The 18,258-nt window shown below is 43.5% G+C and overlaps 1 protein-coding gene across 1 annotated transcript in view; it reads right to left on the minus strand.

The window, feature by feature from the left end:
- Nucleotides 1-18,258, minus strand: part of LOC147701387 (uncharacterized) — a 194,049-nt gene that overhangs the window by 93,723 nt on the left and 82,068 nt on the right. The window contains exons 30-41 of the mRNA XM_086929343.1: nucleotides 17,272-17,558; nucleotides 15,765-16,039; nucleotides 14,881-15,473; nucleotides 13,234-13,801; nucleotides 11,598-12,190; nucleotides 10,112-10,673; nucleotides 7,018-7,217; nucleotides 6,028-6,420; nucleotides 4,825-5,111; nucleotides 3,318-3,592; nucleotides 2,434-3,026; nucleotides 787-1,354 (exon numbers count right to left, since the gene is read on the minus strand). Of these exons, the coding sequence (XP_086785469.1) occupies nucleotides 787-1,354; nucleotides 2,434-3,026; nucleotides 3,318-3,592; nucleotides 4,825-5,111; nucleotides 6,028-6,420; nucleotides 7,018-7,217; nucleotides 10,112-10,673; nucleotides 11,598-12,190; nucleotides 13,234-13,801; nucleotides 14,881-15,473; nucleotides 15,765-16,039; nucleotides 17,272-17,558 (5,194 nt within the window). The remainder of the gene's footprint in view (nucleotides 1-786; nucleotides 1,355-2,433; nucleotides 3,027-3,317; nucleotides 3,593-4,824; nucleotides 5,112-6,027; nucleotides 6,421-7,017; nucleotides 7,218-10,111; nucleotides 10,674-11,597; nucleotides 12,191-13,233; nucleotides 13,802-14,880; nucleotides 15,474-15,764; nucleotides 16,040-17,271; nucleotides 17,559-18,258) is intronic.

Genomic DNA, 18,258 nt, shown 5'->3' on the forward strand with positions numbered 1-18,258 from the left:
TTCTGTGTTTCTCATAGCTTTGGAAGTAATACATAAAACAGGGACGTGGAAACATTGACTCATTGGTTCCTACAACCAGCAGTAGAATTCACTAGAGTCTTCACTTCAAGAACAGTTCCTAATGTAAAGAGGACAGAATATGTTCCTAGACCTATTTATAGGTTAGAGCTGTGTCAACGATGTAGGAAACAGCGAACTATTAATCAGCCAAACCCATAACTATGGTAATACAGGGATAAAGAAGATTATTTTATTCTGATTCAGTCAGATGGATCAAGAAACCCATGTAACAGAATATTATATGTCTCAAAATCGGTCCATTATCCACAATATTTAATAAAATAAGGATTGCAGTGATAAAATAAAAGGTAAATCTGTGGTGAAAGTATCACATATAACGGATTTTCAGTCACAGAATGAAACATTTTACTTAGATGGGTTTTTTTCTATTTGGAAGATGAAGGCAGATATACCCACCTCTGTGCTTGTTTTATTATAATAAGTAGCTAAGTGGCAATTATAGGTAAGCTATGAGCAGCAAGTGTGTTCATGTGGATTTACTCATGTCTATCCATGGGGCAAAGAAAGGCATTTGTTTCCCAGATAAAGTCACATTTCATGTGTTTCAGAAAATCAGGACAGCAAAGTAATATTAGGGCCTATCTTGCACTGTTTGGGTCCGCATCATTACACTATGGAAACTGTAACTTACCTACACTATCCTGGGGTAACTAAAAGGCATAATGAGGAGTAAAATCAATAAAAATCAAACGTTTTTCGACATACCACATCCAGTGAGTGTCCTCCATGGTTGTATGGCATTGCCACGGCTCTGGCAATGATGGGCATAATTTTTCACAATTTCACATAGTGTCTGCTGGTCGCCGTCTGTTCCACACAGGTCATAGACACAGTTCTTGAAGTAGACCTCAGTGTCAGCATTGATGCTGTCTTTAAAGGGACCGTTTGGATCTTTCATGATTCCACAGTGGTTCTGGTCGCTGAACTGGGACACCATGTCCTCACCACACACAGGTGGATTGTCAGTGTCTATGCAGTTGAAAGCAGAGTCCTCGTCTTCTTCCTTCCAGCTGTTTCCAAAAGTGATGGCACTGCCCGCCAGGGATCCATCAGGAATCCTGAAGTCATCACTCTTGTTCCCATTGAAGTTTCCACAAAGGCCAGCAAGGGATCCTGAGTATGCTGCAGGCACCTGCACAGCTACGTGATGCCACCAGTCATAGGACACTACAAGGCCAAAGTCTGTCTGGACGACTGCAGAGGAGCCACTGTAATACACTTGGATCTTCCCAGATTGACTGGAAACTGGGAGAATATGTTGGAAGCCATTGATCTGAAATAATTATGCATAGTTTACATTAAAATATAGGAGAGGCACTTAATGTTTCTCTTTGTAGTTTCTTTACTCAGGCCTCATGTTGGAGTTTCATTTCCTCTGCATATACACACTTGTAATTGTGATAAATGAATCATATTTGAAGTCATAAAGATTCCTGATGAACACATTTGTACATCATAATAGACAACTTCACATAACTTCTCCCGCCCAGGTCCTATCATTATTATTTGTCCACCATACAAGTTATCTAATGTATTTATCGTCATTAAACTTACTTTGAAAAACTGGCATATACATTTGTTCTGCTGGCTCTTATTTTGTCTACTATCTAGATTGCCACTTTTTAGAGTCGCTCACGAAAATGGTTAATTTGTTTATCCGTGGATAATATGTGTTGCAGCGTGGCTATTGATTGGCATAAAATGAATGAAGAAGACATGTCAACGCAAAGTGGTGCATCATGTATCCATTACTGATGGAAGCTCAATCTTTTATTTTCATCTCTCAACGTGGCTATTGCTGGCAGTACCCAACTAATGCCAAGAGTGAGCGCCCATGATGCTTGTTACCGGATCCTCAACATTGTATTTATGAGGACAGGCTTGCAATCTTGAGTGCAATTAAAGATTTTGCAAAAAGTGAGTTACCTGGTGCTTGCTATACACAATGCAGGATACTTCCTTGTACAACATACGGCTCTTTTGCACTCTGGCCATTCTCCGTGGCATTTTATTGTTTGTATTAATTGTCCAGTATGCAAAAGAGTGCAGAAGTGATGCTGTGCTTTAACTCTTCAAGAAACAATCAAGCTACACGGCTTGTACATCTGGAATTGACTCATGCTCTACACATATTTTATTCGTTTCATTTTCAGTATGCTAAACATGTTTAAAAACACCTCACACCATTTCCACTATTAGCGTGATTCATTTATTGTTATTCCCCATTCTTGCTACTGGTTTATGTGTTCTCCTAATGGTTACTTAGACCTGTCATTAACAAATAGACACATCACATTCTCTTTTAGATTAGGTCAATTTCTGCATGTTAATAGGAATCAGGTCTTTCATTACCTGAACTTGGCCATATTCTCCACTTGTTATAGTAATTTGCTCTCCATAGACATTTACTTCCACTCTTCGCGTCCAGGCCACCACTGGTGATGATCGGTGCTCGTTCTGTACTACGACGCTAAAGTCAACGAGAGAGCCGGTCTGGGAAGTAGACTTGCTGAGGGTGTACTTGCAGGTGCCCTGGTAGTCGAAGGTGACTCCATCAAAGGTGCGGTAGTGAGGATCTCCAGAGGCCCAGCAGATTCCGCTGTTTACAGGGTAGCACCTCCTGATTCCATTCATGACCTTACATTCTTCTAGGGCGGCACATGTGTGGGCCTCACACACCATCTCTTGGGCGATGCAGGTGCATTTCTGGCTACAGGTGTCTGTTAGGAAGACCTCATCTCCCAGGTTGTAGTAGACGCCATCCATGGTGCAGCCACACTGACTTACAGGGACACAAAGGCCAGAGTGAAGAGCAAACCCTTCATCACAGAAGCATCCGTCCACGCTCTCTGCAGCGCATGGCGCACTCTGGTTCAGGTTGCGGCAGGTGGTTGGGCAGCCAGTGCCAAACAGTTCATAGTGGCTGTTGTCAGTGCAGTTGTCATCTAGGAAGAACAACACAAAGTAAACTCATCAATTTTAAGTTGACGGGTTTGAAGCTACAGGTGGAATATCTTATGAGCAATATTTTGCTTGTTGCTTAATTAAACCCTTCCTATATATTATGTAAACACTGTGCTTGTGACTATTGGGGTTTAAAAGTCAAATTCAAATGCCTCTGAGAAACACAAAGTAAATATGTCCTTAACTGTTTGTCCAGGCTATTTTTGTGAAAGGGATTAATGGAGTGGGGCAGCTCAAGTATTTAAAGCAGTGTAGGAGGGTGGTTGACTTACCACATTGCAGCTCCGCCCTCCAGTCTGGAATCACCAAGCTGTGAAGGTTACAGATGTCCTCGTAGGCCTGGACAGCTGTGCAGAGCATCCCCTTGTTGGTGCCGTAGAAGCAGAGATCATACACACAAGAGGCCACAAAAGGTTCCGCGTCCTCGTGCCACAGGCACTCATCGAAGGGGCCTGATGGGCGGGTGATGATCCTGCACTGCGCCTCGATGGCTCCCAGATTGGTGCAGGTGTCGTTGGAGCTGCTCACACCTGTATCATCCTCACACCTGAGGAGAGAAGAGAGAATGAAACTCAAATGTAAGGAGTCTTGGACTTGATATGAATTGAATTTGTGTTAAAACAAACAGAGGGAGGATGCATCCTTTTCAATGATTGCCCTCAAACCACGACCATTGCTGTTTCACAAACACTGGTCACGCCGCTCCTCTTGCCCCCCACCCCCTTCAGAAAGACACTTATAAACTGCGATTGTTTCCATTTCCGGCAATTTCTCAAGCTCAGAATGCGCAGCAATACAGACTTCTTTAACTTTCAGTGTACGATTCAGTGGGAATTGTACTACTCCTCTCTCCCCAAGTGAATGAGTCCCAGCTGCAATGAGTCCCAGCGGGGAGCAGGGCAGGCTATGTCTGTGCTTATAATACCCTCCTTTGGTGAAGACACAATGCAGGGGACAATCAGAGTGTGTGTGGCATGCACAGCATCTACTGGATGGCATCATGCCCGTTGTGCAGCGGTATGTGAAGCAGTAAAGCTAAGTGACACAGATGGCACATACTCATTCAAAAGTTGCCACTCTTAGAATTACCCCTTTGGTCTGCCCCTCGCAGGGCATGGAAGGGTCTGCACAGAAGGGGGGCTTGCCCTGCCCCCCTGGCTAGGCAGGTAGTGGATGAGGATCGCGCTAGGGCTCTGTGCCCCTTAACTACTGATCACCCCTTTGGGCCCTGGTGGTTACTGAGGTGCACTGAACACATGTTGTTTGTACAGCACTTTTGGTGCTGAGAAGTTTACATCATTCATATTTCAGTGATTGCGGTTTCTTGTGCGGATCTCCGGGATGCCTCCATATCCCATTAATAGGACCCAAATTTAATACATGGTCCAATCTCTCCAAAGCGCCTGGAAGCACTTTCTGGATTACAGAGGGCTTTACACACCGGCTTCGCTCATTTATTCATTCATGCTTTTTATGAACATTTCATGAGCAGCTCCTCCTGAATATGCTGTATATTATTCACTATACATTTCACTGCCCCCATGTATCATCTACCATTTATTTGCTCTAAACTTCACTAGTGTCTCAGTATATCATAAGACGTATATCTGACCTTGGTATTTCGGTATTTATGGTCTTTTTAATTTTACATAATTGAGACAAAAATACCACTTACCCGGCAAGGAAAAGAAAAACATCATCAAACACTTCCTCAAGCTACAGAATGCTGTATATATTTTAGTGTTTCTTTTCTGAAAGTTAAGACGTAAATTGTCTCACCCTGCTGAATGGATGTCTGCTTTCCAGGAGTTCCCAAACTCTGCGTCGTTGCGCGCAAGACTTCCATCCGGCTTCGCCTTGTCGTCCTTAGGGTTTCCGTTGTAGTTGCCGCACATGCCCCGCACTTGGTTCTTGTACTGGGGCCCAACTTGTACTGTGACTGTGTTTACCCCGTTGTACTGGATGCGGACCCCGAAGGCTGTGTCCACAGAGATGGCGCTCTTGGCCGCTGTGACGGTTCCAAGAGACCCCACCAAGGCTGGGAGTCTGCTCTTGACTCCATTGATCTGGAAGACATCAAATATCCCTTTGACAGATCACCATTTTTAAAAGCAACAAGAGCCAAATGTAAATCAATCACGTTGTAACTACCGAAGTCTGCTGGTAAAATATCAATTAGTAGGTCATTAGAGTCAATTATTGGCACGTGGCCTCCAATATTTCTTGGTTAAGTCATTAAAGTGCTGACTCACCACTTGTTTTAAAACAGTTTCTGCATTGAACACTGAAAAGACTGCGAAGGGTTTTGGGATCAATAACAAGGGATCGATAGCTTCTTCCGGTCCCTCTGAAAGATGAGACACTAGTTATGCACACACTTTGTACAGTGTGAGCACATGGCAGCGGTTAACAGAACCCACAGCACACTAAGACAGGATTCCTGTCTATTAAACTTCAAATGGACATTTTGTGGCCATGAAGCCTTTTTGGAGCTATCCGAAACAAGTCAATATCGAACAAGATTTCTAGTAAATTTATTAAAAGTTATCAAAACTACAATTTTTATAATTGTATCTAACTGTAAAAGTACAACGACTATGATAGTAAAAACACGAATCATACAGTACTACACTGGAGCACACTTTTCTGCATCCATCTCATTCTCCACGCAAATCTGGAATCAAACATGTGCCTGTATTTAGTGTTTGTGCGACAAATGTAAATAACTATATTAAATATTTCCAATAACAATATTATGAGTAATGTTTGCTTTGGCCTTGAATGCTGTCTAAATGTTCCTATGTCAATTTTAAAAGTTGGATTGTTACACACCAATAAAACAAATTTTTCTTCAAAACTGTGGTTGGATTATGTTGTGAAGTTCTTGCATCTGGGGAGGGAGCTTTTGAACAGTGAATCAGGTGAACATGACTAGTATGGAACTGTCTATCATTTATAATACAGATAAAGTGTTAATCTTACCAGAGGAACCTTTCCTTGTTCAAAGACCAGCTTGAAGTTCTCATCAGTGCTGCTCAGCCAGACGGAGACGCGGTACACAAAGGACACTTTGGGGTTCTGGTAGCGTCTGTTCTCTGCCACCACCCGGTAGGAGAATCCTGAAGCAGCGATTGAGCCCTGGCTGATCTCGTAGGCACAGGTCCCCATGAAATTGGCTACAGTCCCATCAAAGGTGTGGTAGTGTGGGTCTCCGGTCACCGTGCAGATTGCCCACGGGCTCTGGCACCCTAGCTTCCCATTCTTCACTGCACACTCCTGTCGCTGGGCACAACTGCTGCTAGCACAGCGGAAGTTACCAGTGGAGTCACAGCGGCACCTCTTGGAGCAGTCAGTCAGCCAGATGTATTCTCCAACCTGTGAGACAGAGAAAGGGGATTATATGGAGAGGAAACTGAAGACAAAGTAATTCCATGCATGGATAACATGTGACAGCGAGAGATAGAAGGTTACAGAGAGGAAAGAGACAGGCAAGACACGACATGCTCAGACAAAAGAACACACAGATAGTATAGGCCATACTTACAGGACAGGACAGACATTCATGAAAAAGCCATGCAAAAAGGACGATAAGCAGAGATTGGAGGGAAATAGATAGATAGATAGATAGATAGATAGATAGATAGATAGATAGATAGATAGATAGATAGATAGATAGATAGATAGATAGATAGACAGACAGACAGACAGACAGACAGATAGATAGATAGATAGATAGATAGATAGATAGATAGATAGATAGATAGATAGATAGATAGATAGATAGATAGATAGATAGATAGATAGATAGATAGATAGATAGATAGATAGATAGATAGATAGATAGATAGATAGATAGATAGATAGATAGACAAAGAGAACAAGGCTCTAAGAGAATAGGAGGAGACTGAACAAAAGATATATTTGAAATGTGAAATTATTCATCTGCAATACCAGTGCTGAAGTTATACTCACGCTGTAGTACATCCCCTCGTGCTGACAGCCGCACTCCTCCGCTCTCACGCAGTTGTCGCCACTTCTCTGGTACCCATCATCACATACGCAGCCCTCGGAGCAGGTGGCATCACAGTGTGAGAGCAAAGATGAGGAGACACAGGAGTCCTGACACCTCCGATGGCAAAGTTCATAGTGGCTGTTGGTTGGACACTCTATGCCTGCAGATACCAAAAGGAATACATTGTCTGTTAGAAAGCGCTAACAAACTTAGCAGTCAGAAAATGCAGTATTACAGACACTATTAGTTCCAAAAGACGAAAAGCATAACCTATCACATGACCACTGCAGACAACAGCCTTTACCTATCACATGACCATTGCAGACACAGCCTTTACCTATCACATGAACACTGCAGACAACAGCCTTTACCTATCACATTACCACTGCAGACAACAGCCTTTACCTATTACATGACCAATGCGGACACCAGTCTTTACCTATCCCATTACGAAAGGAGACACCAGTCTTTAGCTATCACATAACCAAAGCAGACACCCCCCATAACTTATCACTTGACCGATGAAATCACCAGCCTTCATAATCAATGCAGACACAAGCCTTTACCTATCACGCGATCAATGCAGGCACCAGTCTTTAACTATTGAATTAAAGTGACATATTATCCTACTACTTTACATGAACTCTTTGTGATAATGTGAAGTTTTTTGCCGGTCTGCACATGTCACATCATGTAGCAGATGAGGTTTTCCTAAACCAGTGGGAGCAGAAAAAGAGCTGCAGGTAATTACAGTGGTGAGACAGCAATGTTTGTGGAATAGGGCAAGTGCTTAATTTGAGCCAGTGGTGTCCAGTGCACAACATCAGCACTTAATTGTCAGCACCGGCTCTCGTGACAGTTCAACACAAGGTGGCGGTGTCTGTTTAATTTTGGAATGAGCACAACAACTGTGTTTATTAAGTCAAATTGCATTGAAAATGAAAAATACCCTCCTCCATGCCATTATTATGTCTTTGTGTGGCCTAAAATAGTTTGAATTGTCACGCTAGTAGGAGTGTAATGGATAGGTGTTATGTTGGGTTGTCAGTGGCAGCGCTGGCAGGGTCAATACATGGCACAGGCTGCAATAGTCTTCTCAGAAGGGCCCTGGCATTTGTTACAAATTAAGCACTGACAGGGCAGTCATGAAAGACTGACATAGAATATTTAATTTGCCTTTCTCGATTGCCAGACTTGTCACCCCAACAATGCTCAAGCATCTTTGTTTAAAACTGACCCTTACACCACTTAATTGACGCTTTGGAGTCAATGGATGCCATGAATCCTAATGCAAGCACCAAAATGATAGAAAATCATCCAATTCCAGGTCGGCATTAAATGACAGCTCTAGTTGGATTACCTTAGGACATGGATCCCTCGGCACCATTGTTGCTCCATTTTGTGTTGTGTTGTCCTGCACTGGTGTTGTTTATTCAGGTGTTTATCCCTCCACAAGCGCACCGCCCAACTACTGTTAAACATATGCAGTGGACATTGTAGGGCATTGTTTTGGGACTACTTTCTTATTTCTTTAAAAGCCCTCCTGTTTTTACTAGCAACAGCCGGTTGTACCAAAGACGCTGCCTCTCCGATGCTTTTGCTCAACGAATGCCTCTCGAATGTCTAGATAGCAAATATTTATATTTACAAACACACACTCTTGCACCGTAATCGTCTATATTACGCTCAGCTGGGGATTTTTGATTTCGGCTCAAAGAAGCGTTTTGTTTTTTACCATCTTGCCTCCCATAGGGATATTTGAATAATCAGCACTTTTTGATGTGGTGCTCGTCTTGCCCTTTATCTTTTAGCTGTGTCTGCAACTGGTTTCTTGGATATTTGCTGTTACTTCTCTGGCTCAGTCATGTGCCCAGGGCTGGACTGGCCAAAGCGGGTACCGGGCATTTCCTTGGTGGGCCACCAGGGTGCGGGGCGGTTTTGGACCCCTGGGGGCCGTTTTTGTTACAGGACCGCTTTTGCAGCATAGTTGCAATATCGGCTTCTGTAACAAATTCGGTCGAAACCGGCCCTGGCAAACATCTCGACGGCACCCCCAACTCCCTGGGGGCCGGCTGAGCACTTTGCCAGGGCCGGTTTTGGTTTCCAGTCCGGCCCTCATTGTGCCTTATTCGTGGCGGTTCCATTACGCAGAAACATGGCTGACAAGCGCACTCCATGAAAGATAGACACAAATAAACAAACAGTGGCAAAACCTAAAGGTGTCAACATACAGCTAAAGAACATTCATATTAACAATGCCAGAGGCTCATCGATCTGCCATTGTCAAGAGACATTGGCTTTGCCAATGATTGTTGTTCGTGCTACCCTTTCTTGTTGCGCTCCCATCACTTCTCTTTCTTACCTTCTCTAGCCCTCCTATCATCTTTCTCGTTTTCAATTCTCAGTCGTTCCCATTGCTCTGCTACACTGCTAAGCACCTCCTGTCAATTTAACTCCCCGTCATGATACAGACCCCCAGGCAGGCAGTTGTAAAAAGCAAACACAAAAAACAATAGAGCGTGTCTCTTTTTTAAAACAACTGCAGCGGATATAACACAGTAGGAGGTCCTTCAATTCCCACAGCCTCGGTGCCACTGCACCAGCAGCTACACTCCTGGATTCACATCCGGAAGTTAGAGAGGCGAGCAAACAGAATGGCCCATACAATACGAAAGGCCACTTGGCGCTATGTTAGCCGATGTTTCGAAAGAGAAAATTGAATGCACTGTAATAAAAAGAAAAATCTTCAGTTTCAGAAGGTGCTAATGTCTGTAGCTTCATGAATGTGCATTTGGAGCTGTCACCATATGTGAAACTAGAGAATTACGGATGCCGGCCTGTCCCACAGACTGCTTATAAGCAAAGTGGTTAATTTTTGAAACAATGTTGGCTAGAACTCAGAGGCATTCTACATACAGGTTTTACCAATAAAGCATTTATCAAATGTACATTGAACACACACATAATTTCATTATTGCTTAAAAGTGTATCCTGTTCTTCTTTTCTCTGGCAGAGTTGATTCACTCCCTTAAAACGAAGAACTACTTCACTCACCACAGAAGGAGCTGTTCCTCCAGCTGCCAATGGCCACATTGGAGGCCTGGCAGGCGGCCGCATAGGTTTGAACGGCATGGCACAGGACGGTGCTGTTCCTTTCAGTCAGGCAGTGGTCGTAGACGCAGTCAGAGTAGTAGTGAGCCGGGTTGATCTTTGAGTGACAGGAGGAGAAGGGCCCTCTGGGGTCTTGGATGATCCAACAGGCTCTCTTGGAGGCCATCATCTTGTCTGCACTGCAGACGGGGCAGTCACCTGAGCAGCCGTGGTCACAGCTAGCGCTGCCTTCAGAAACCCAGCTGGAACCAAAGGTGAAGGCGTTAGTAATGACAGACCCACTTCGGGTAGTAAAGTCATCGGACACCACCCCGTTGAAGTTCCCACATAGACCACTGGTTTGGCCTCGGAATCGAGCAGGAAGTGTCAGGAAGACGCTGTAGACCATGTCATAGTTGACTGTAAGGCCAAAGTCTGTTTTCAGCACCGTGTAGTCCCCACTTTTAAAGATGACGATTCTTCCACTGTTGATATTCACTGGCAGAGTCTGAATGATTCCATTGATCTGATGGAGAGAGTTACAGTGAGTGGCTCGTTTTTAAAGGTGATGGTTGCTCTGGCCATAAAGACAATTACCAAACAAACAAACACGTTTTCCTATGCTTTTTCTCCAGATGGGACGATTGTGAGTTGTCTTTTTTTTAAAGTGACTTGTTTCGTGGTTTTTAGGTGCCAAGAGACATCTCTATAATACTGAAGCTTTGATACCTAAGTCCCTCACCTGACCCTGGTGTCCCCACCACATGCTCACCTTTCAGCTGCAGTATGGATAACCTCGTCACAATAAACGTAACTGCACTTTTATAACATTTACAGCTGAACATTAGCCTGCCCCAACTAGAATTATTGTCTTTACAAGTCACCTGTACAACTATTTCTGCCGTGATGAGCACATCAGCAATCCGGAATGCAGATAGCTACTTTACATATATAAAGCACCCTAAGCTGTGCTCTCGCGAGAATAGGTGTTTCTTAATTCGATAAACCATACCATAACCAAGCTACACAAGACCGGAAATAAACAAAAGAAAGAAAGATCACAGGGAAGCATTCTGAATATAAGTAGATGGGGTAAAAAAACACCCACATTAAAATGTCCTCAGAAATCCACAACAATTTTGAGCAAAGATGTCTAAACCTATCGGAGCCAGTAACAAGAACTGTGTCTAAAGCAGCTGGCCTATTCTTAGGTACGGCTAACAGCCTGTCGTGGCCGTGGTAAGCCAACCATCATTGTGAGCAAAAGAAAAACGATGAGAGACCATATCCAACATAGCCATCTAACCAAGACAGCACGGTGAAGAAAAGCATCATTTCAGAGCTTTAATGAACACTGTTTGCTGCTCAGAAAACATGGGTAAGTTATTAACAAGGAAGTATGTGCGAAGTTGGCATACATTAGGATGACTTCATCCAAACTATAACTTACCTCAACTGTGCCACGCTTTCCACTCTGGAGATGTATCTGGGTCTGATACACAGAAACAAAGACCTCCTTGGTCACCGCCACCTGCAGGCCCGGCAGCTTTTCATTCTTCACCTCCACTCTGAAGAAGGGCAGAGAACCATTGGAGCCTTGGACTTCAGACAGGACGTACTTGCAGGTGCCCTGGAAATCAAACCTTCTCCCATCGAAGCTGGTGTAATGAGGGTCTCCTGAGGCCCGGCAGATACCATCAGGCAGAACATGGCAGCCATAGACGCCTTTGACAGTGGTGCAAGTCTCACCAGTGGCACAAGATGAGAGTGAACACTGGACAGTCCTGGTGGAGCCATCACACCGGCACAAAGTCTGGCAGTTGTCCTGTTTCCAGAAAGTGCCTCCTGCTTTGTAGTATTTGCCGTTTTCTGTGCAGCCGCACTGACTCTGTGGCACACAGTCAGTGCCACTTAGAACAAACCCGCTCTCACACTGGCATCCTTCCTTGCACTGACCGCGGCAGACGGTTGAGGCATTGGCACAGGTAGCAGGGCAAGAAGATCCACATAACTCGTACTTCTGATTACTGGGACATGTAATGCCTGTAAAATAAAAATGCCATTAAATTGAGACCTACATGGAAACTTGGTGCTCATCAATGTACAGTCGGAAAAACTGTACAAATATAATTACAATAAGAAAGACAACATATTTCTGACACCACTACTACTGCTACTATCACTACTATTGCTACTTTTGATAATATTGATTATGATAGCAAAAAAACAAAATATTTGGGATGATGTGGAATACCAGAGCAGTGTCCTTGGAGCACTGTATACACATCACAGATGTTTCTGTGTTTCTCATAGCTTTGGAAGTAATACATAAAACAGGGACGTGGAAACATTGACTCACTGGTTCCTACAACCAGCAGTAGAATTCACTAGAGCCTTCTCTTCAAGAACAGTTCCTAATGTAAAGAGGACAGAATATGTTCCTAGACCTATTTATAGGTTAGAGCTGTGTCAATGATGTAGAAAACAGCGAACTATTAATCAGCCAAACCCATAACTATGGTAATACAGGGATAAAGAAGATTATTGTATTCTGATTCAGTCAGATGGATCAAGAAACCCATGTAACAGAATATGATATGTCTCGAAATCGGTCAATTATCTAAAATATTTAATAAAATAAGGATTGCAGTGATAAAATAAAAGGTAAATCTGTGGTGAAAGTATCACATATAACGGATTTTCAGTCACAGAATGAAACATTTTACTTAGATGTTTTTTTTTCTATTTGGAAGATGAAGGCAGATTATACCCACCTCTGTGCTTGTTTTATTATAATAAGTAGCTATAAGTGGCAATTATAGGTAAGCTATGAGCAGCAAGCGTGTTCATGTGGATTTACTCATGTCTTTCCATGGGGCAAAGAAAGGCATTTGTTTCCCAGATAAAGTCAAATTTCATGTGTTTCAGAAAATCAGGACAGCAAAGTAATATTAGGGTCTATCTTGCACTGTTTGGGTCCACATCATTACACTATGGAAACTGTAACTCACCTACACTGCCCTGGGGTAACTAAAAGGCATAATGAGGAGTAAAATCAATAAAAATCAAACGTTTTTTCGACATACCACATCCAGTGAGTGTCCTCCATGGCTGTATGGCATTGCCACGGCTCTGGCAATGATGGGCATAATTTTTCACAATTTCACAAAGTGTCTGCTGATCGCCGTCTGTTCCACACAGGTCATAGACACAGTTCTTGAAGTAGACCTCAGTGTCAGCATTGATGCTGTCTTTAAAGGGACCGTTTGGATCTTTCATGATTCCACAGTGGTTCTGGTCGCTGAACTGGGACACCATGTCCTCACCACACACAGGTGGATTGTCAGTGTCTATGCAGTTGAAAGCAGAGTCCTCGTCTTCTTCCTTCCAGCTGTTTCCAAAAGTGATGGCACTGCCCACCAGGGATCCATCAGGAATCCTGAAGTCATCACTCTTGTTCCCATTGAAGTTTCCACAAAGGCCAGCAAGGGATCCTGAGTATGCTGCAGGCACCTGCACAGCTACGTGATGCCACCAGTCATAGGACACTACAAGGCCAAAGTCTGTCTGGACGACTGCAGAGGAGCCACTGTAATACACTTGGATCTTCCCAGATTGACTGGAAACTGGGAGAATATGTTGGAAGCCATTGATCTGAAATAATTATGCATAGTTTACATTAAAATATAGGAGAGGCACTTAATGTTTCTCTTTGTAGTTTCTTTACTCAGGCCTCATGTTGGATTTTCATTTCCTCTGCATATACACACTTGTAATTGTGATAAATGAATCATATTTGAAGTCATAAAGATTCCTGATGAAGACATTTGTACATCATAATAGACAACTTCACATAACTTCTACCGCCCAGATCCTATCATTATTATTTGTCCACCATACAAGATATCTACTGTATTTATCGTCATTAAACTTACTTTGAAAAACTGGCATATACATTTGTTCTGCTGGCTCTCATTTTGTCTACAATCTAGATTGCCACTTTTTTAGAGTCGCTCACGAAAATGGTTAATTTGTTTATCCGTGGATAATTTGTGCTGCAGGGTGGATGTTGATTGGCATAAAATGAATGAAGAAGACATGTCATCGCAAATTGGTGCATCATGTATCCATTACTGATGGAACCTCAATCTTTTATTTTCATCTCTCAACGTGGCTATCGCTGGCAGTACCCAACTAATGCCAAGAGTGAGCGCCCATGATGCTTGTTACCGGATCCTCAACATTGTATTTATGAGGACAGGCTTGCAATCTTGAGTGCAATTAAAGATTTTGCAAAAAGTGAGTTACCTGGTGCTTGCTATATACAATGCAGGATACTTCCTTGTACAACATACGGCTCTTTTGCACTCTGGGCATTCTCCGTGGCATTTTATTGTTTGTATTAATTGTCCAGTATGCAAAAGAGTGCAGAAGTGATGCTGTGCTTTACCTCTTCAAGAAGCGTTCAAGCTACACGGCTTGTACCTTTGGAATTGACTCATGCTCGACACATATTTTATTCGTTTTATTTTCAGTATGCTAAAAATGTTTAAAACGCCTCACACCATCTCCACTATTAGCGTGATTCATTTATTGTTATTCCCCATTCTTGCTACTGGTTTATGTGTTCTCCTAATGGTTACTTAGACCTGTCATTAACAAATAGACACATCACGTTCTCTTTTAGATTAGGTCAATTTCTGCATGTTAATAGGAATCAGGTCTTTCATTACCTGAACTTGGCCATATTCTCCACTTGTTATAGTAATTTGCTCTCCATAGACATTTACTTCCACTCTTCGCGTCCAGGCCACCACTGGTGATGATCGGTGCTCGTTCTGTACTACGACGCTAAAGTCAACGAGAGAGCCGGTCTGGGAAGTAGACTTGCTGAGGGTGTACTTGCAGGTGCCCTGGTAGTCGAAGGTGACTCCATCAAAGGTGCGGTAGTGAGGATCTCCAGAGGCCCAGCAGATTCCGCTGTTTACAGGGTAGCACCTCCTGATTCCATTCATGACCTTACATTCTTCTAGGGCGGCACATGTGTGGGCCTCACACACCATCTCTTGTGCGATGCAGGTGCATTTCTGGCTGCAGGTGTCTGTTAGGAAGACCTCATCTCCCAGGTTGTAGTAGACGCCATCCATGGTGCAGCCACACTGACTTACAGGGACACAAAGGCCAGAGTGAAGAGCAAACCCTTCATCACAGAAGCATCCGTCCACGCTCTCTGCAGCGCATGGCGCACTCTGGTTCAGGTTGCGGCAGGTGGTTGGGCAGCCAGTGCCAAACAGTTCATAGTGGCTGTTGTCAGTGCAGTTGTCATCTAGGAAGAACAACACAAAGTAAACTCAGCAATTTTAAGTTGACGGGTTTGAAGCTACAGGTGGAATATCTTATGAGCAATATTTTGCTTGTTGCTTAATTAAACCCTTCCTATATATTATGTAAACACTGTGCTTGTGACTATTGGGGTTTAAAAGTCAAATTCAAATGCCTCTGAGAAACACAAATTAAATATGTCCTTAACTGTTTGTCCAGGCTATTTTTGTGAAAGGGATTAATGGAGTGGGGCAGCTCAAGTATTTAAAGCAGTGTAGGAGGGTGGTTGACTTACCACATTGCAGCTCCGCCCTCCAGTCTGGAATCACCAAGCTGTGAAGGTTACAGATGTCCTCGTAGGCCTGGACAGCTGTGCAGAGCATCCCCTTGTTGGTGCCGTAGAAGCAGAGATCATACACACAAGAGGCCACAAAAGGTTCCGCGTCCTCGTGCCACAGGCACTCATCGAAGGGGCCTGATGGGCGGGTGATGATCCTGCACTGCGCCTCGATGGCTCCCAGATTGGTGCAGGTGTCGTTGGAGCTGCTCACACCTGTATCATCCTCACACCTGAAGAGAGAAGAGAGAATGAAACTCAAATGTAAGGAGTCTTGGACTTGATATGAATTGAATTTGTGTTAAAACAAACAGAGGGAGGATGCATCCTTTTCAATGATTGCCCTCAAACCACGACCATTGCTGTTTCACAAACACTGGTCACGCCGCTCCTCTTGCCCCCCACCCCCTTCAGAAAGACACTTATAAACTGCGATTGTTTCCATTTCCGGCAATTTCTCAAGCTCAGAATGCGCAGCAATACAGACTTCTTTAACTTTCAGTGTACGATTCAGTGGGAATTGTACTACTCCTCTCTTCCCAAGTGAATGAGTCCCAGCTGCAATGAGTCCCAGCGGGGAGCAGGGCAGGCTATGTCTGTGCTTATAATACCCTCCTTTGGTGAAGACACAATGCAGGGGACAATCAGAGTGTGTGTGGCATGCACAGCATCTACTGGATGGCATCATGCCCGTTGTGCAGCGGTATGTGAAGCAGTAAAGCTAAGTGACACAGATGGCACATACTCATTCAAAAGTTGCCACTCTTAGAATTACCCCTTTGGTCTGCCCCTCGCAGGGCATGGAAGGGTCTGCACAGAAGGGGGGCTTGCCCTGCCCCCCTGGCTAGGCAGGTAGTGGATGAGGATCGCGCTAGGGCTCTGTGCCCCTTAACTACTGATCACCCCTTTGGGCCCTGGTGGTTACTGAGGTGCACTGAACACATGTTGTTTGTACAGCACTTTTGGTGCTGAGAAGTTTACATCATTCATATTTCAGTGATTGCGGTTTCTTGTGCGGATCTCAAGGATGCCTCCATATCCCATTAATAGGACCCAAATTTAATACATTGTCCAATCTCTCCACAGCGCCTGGAAGCACTTTCTGGATTACAGAGGGCTTTACACACAGGCTTCGCTCATTCATTCATTCATGCTTTTTATGAACATTTCGTGAGCAGCTCCTCCTGAATATGCTGTATATTATTCACTATACATTTCACTGCCCCCATGTATCATCTACCATTTATTTGCTCTACACTTCACTAGTGTCTCAGTATATCATAAGACGTATATCTGACCTTGGTATTTCGGTATTTATGGTCATTTTAATTTTACATAATTGAGACAAAAATACCACTTACCCGGCAAGGAAAAGAAAAACATCATCAAACACTTCCTCAAGCTACAGAATGCTGTATATATTTTAGTGTTTCTTTTCTGAAAGTTAAGACGTAAATTGTCTCACCCTGCTGAATGGATGTCTGCTTTCCAGGAGTTCCCAAACTCTGCGTCGTTGCGCGCAAGACTTCCATCCGGCTTCGCCTTGTCGTCCTTGGGGTTTCCGTTGTAGTTGCCGCACATGCCCCGCACTTGGTTCTTGTACTGGGGCCCAACTTGTACTGTGACTGTGTTTACCCCGTTGTACTGGATGCGGACCCCGAAGGCTGTGTCCACAGAGATGGCGCTCTTGGCCGCTGTGACGGTTCCAAGAGACCCCACCAAGGCTGGGAGTCTGCTCTTGACTCCATTGATCTGGAAGACATCAAATATCCCTTTGACAGATCACCATTTTTAAAAGCAACAAGAGCCAAATGTAAATCAATCACGTTGTAACTACCGAAGTCTGTTGGTAAAATATCAATTAGTAAGTCATTAGAGTCAATTAATGGCACGTGGCCTCCAATATTTCTTGGTTAAGTCATTAAAGTGCTGACTCACCACTTGTTTTAAAACAGTTTCTGCATTGAACACTGAAAAGACTGCGAAGGGTTTTGGGATCAATAACAAGGGATCGATAGCTTCTTCCGGTCCCTCTGAAAGATGAGACACTAGTTATGCACTCACTTTGTATAGTGTGAGCACATGGCAGCGGTTAACAGAACCCACAGCACACTAAGACAGGATTCCTGTCTATTAAACTTCAAATGGACATTTTGTGGCCATGAAGCCTTTTTGGAGCTATCCGAAACAAGTCAATATCGAACAAGATTTCTAGTAAATTTATTAAAAGTTATCAAAACTACAATTTTTATAATTGTATCTAACTGTAAAAGTACAACGACTATGATAGTAAAAACACGAATCATACAGTACTACACTGGAGCACACTTTTCTGCATCCATCTCATTCTCCACGCAAATCTGGAATCAAACATGTGCCTGTATTTAGTGTTTGTGCGACAAACGGTAATAACTATATTAAATATTTCCAATAACAATATTATGAGTAATGT

Source organism: Lissotriton vulgaris, chromosome 7, assembly GCF_964263255.1.
Source record: "Lissotriton vulgaris chromosome 7, aLisVul1.2, whole genome shotgun sequence".
NCBI classification, from domain to species: domain Eukaryota; kingdom Metazoa; phylum Chordata; class Amphibia; order Caudata; family Salamandridae; genus Lissotriton; species Lissotriton vulgaris.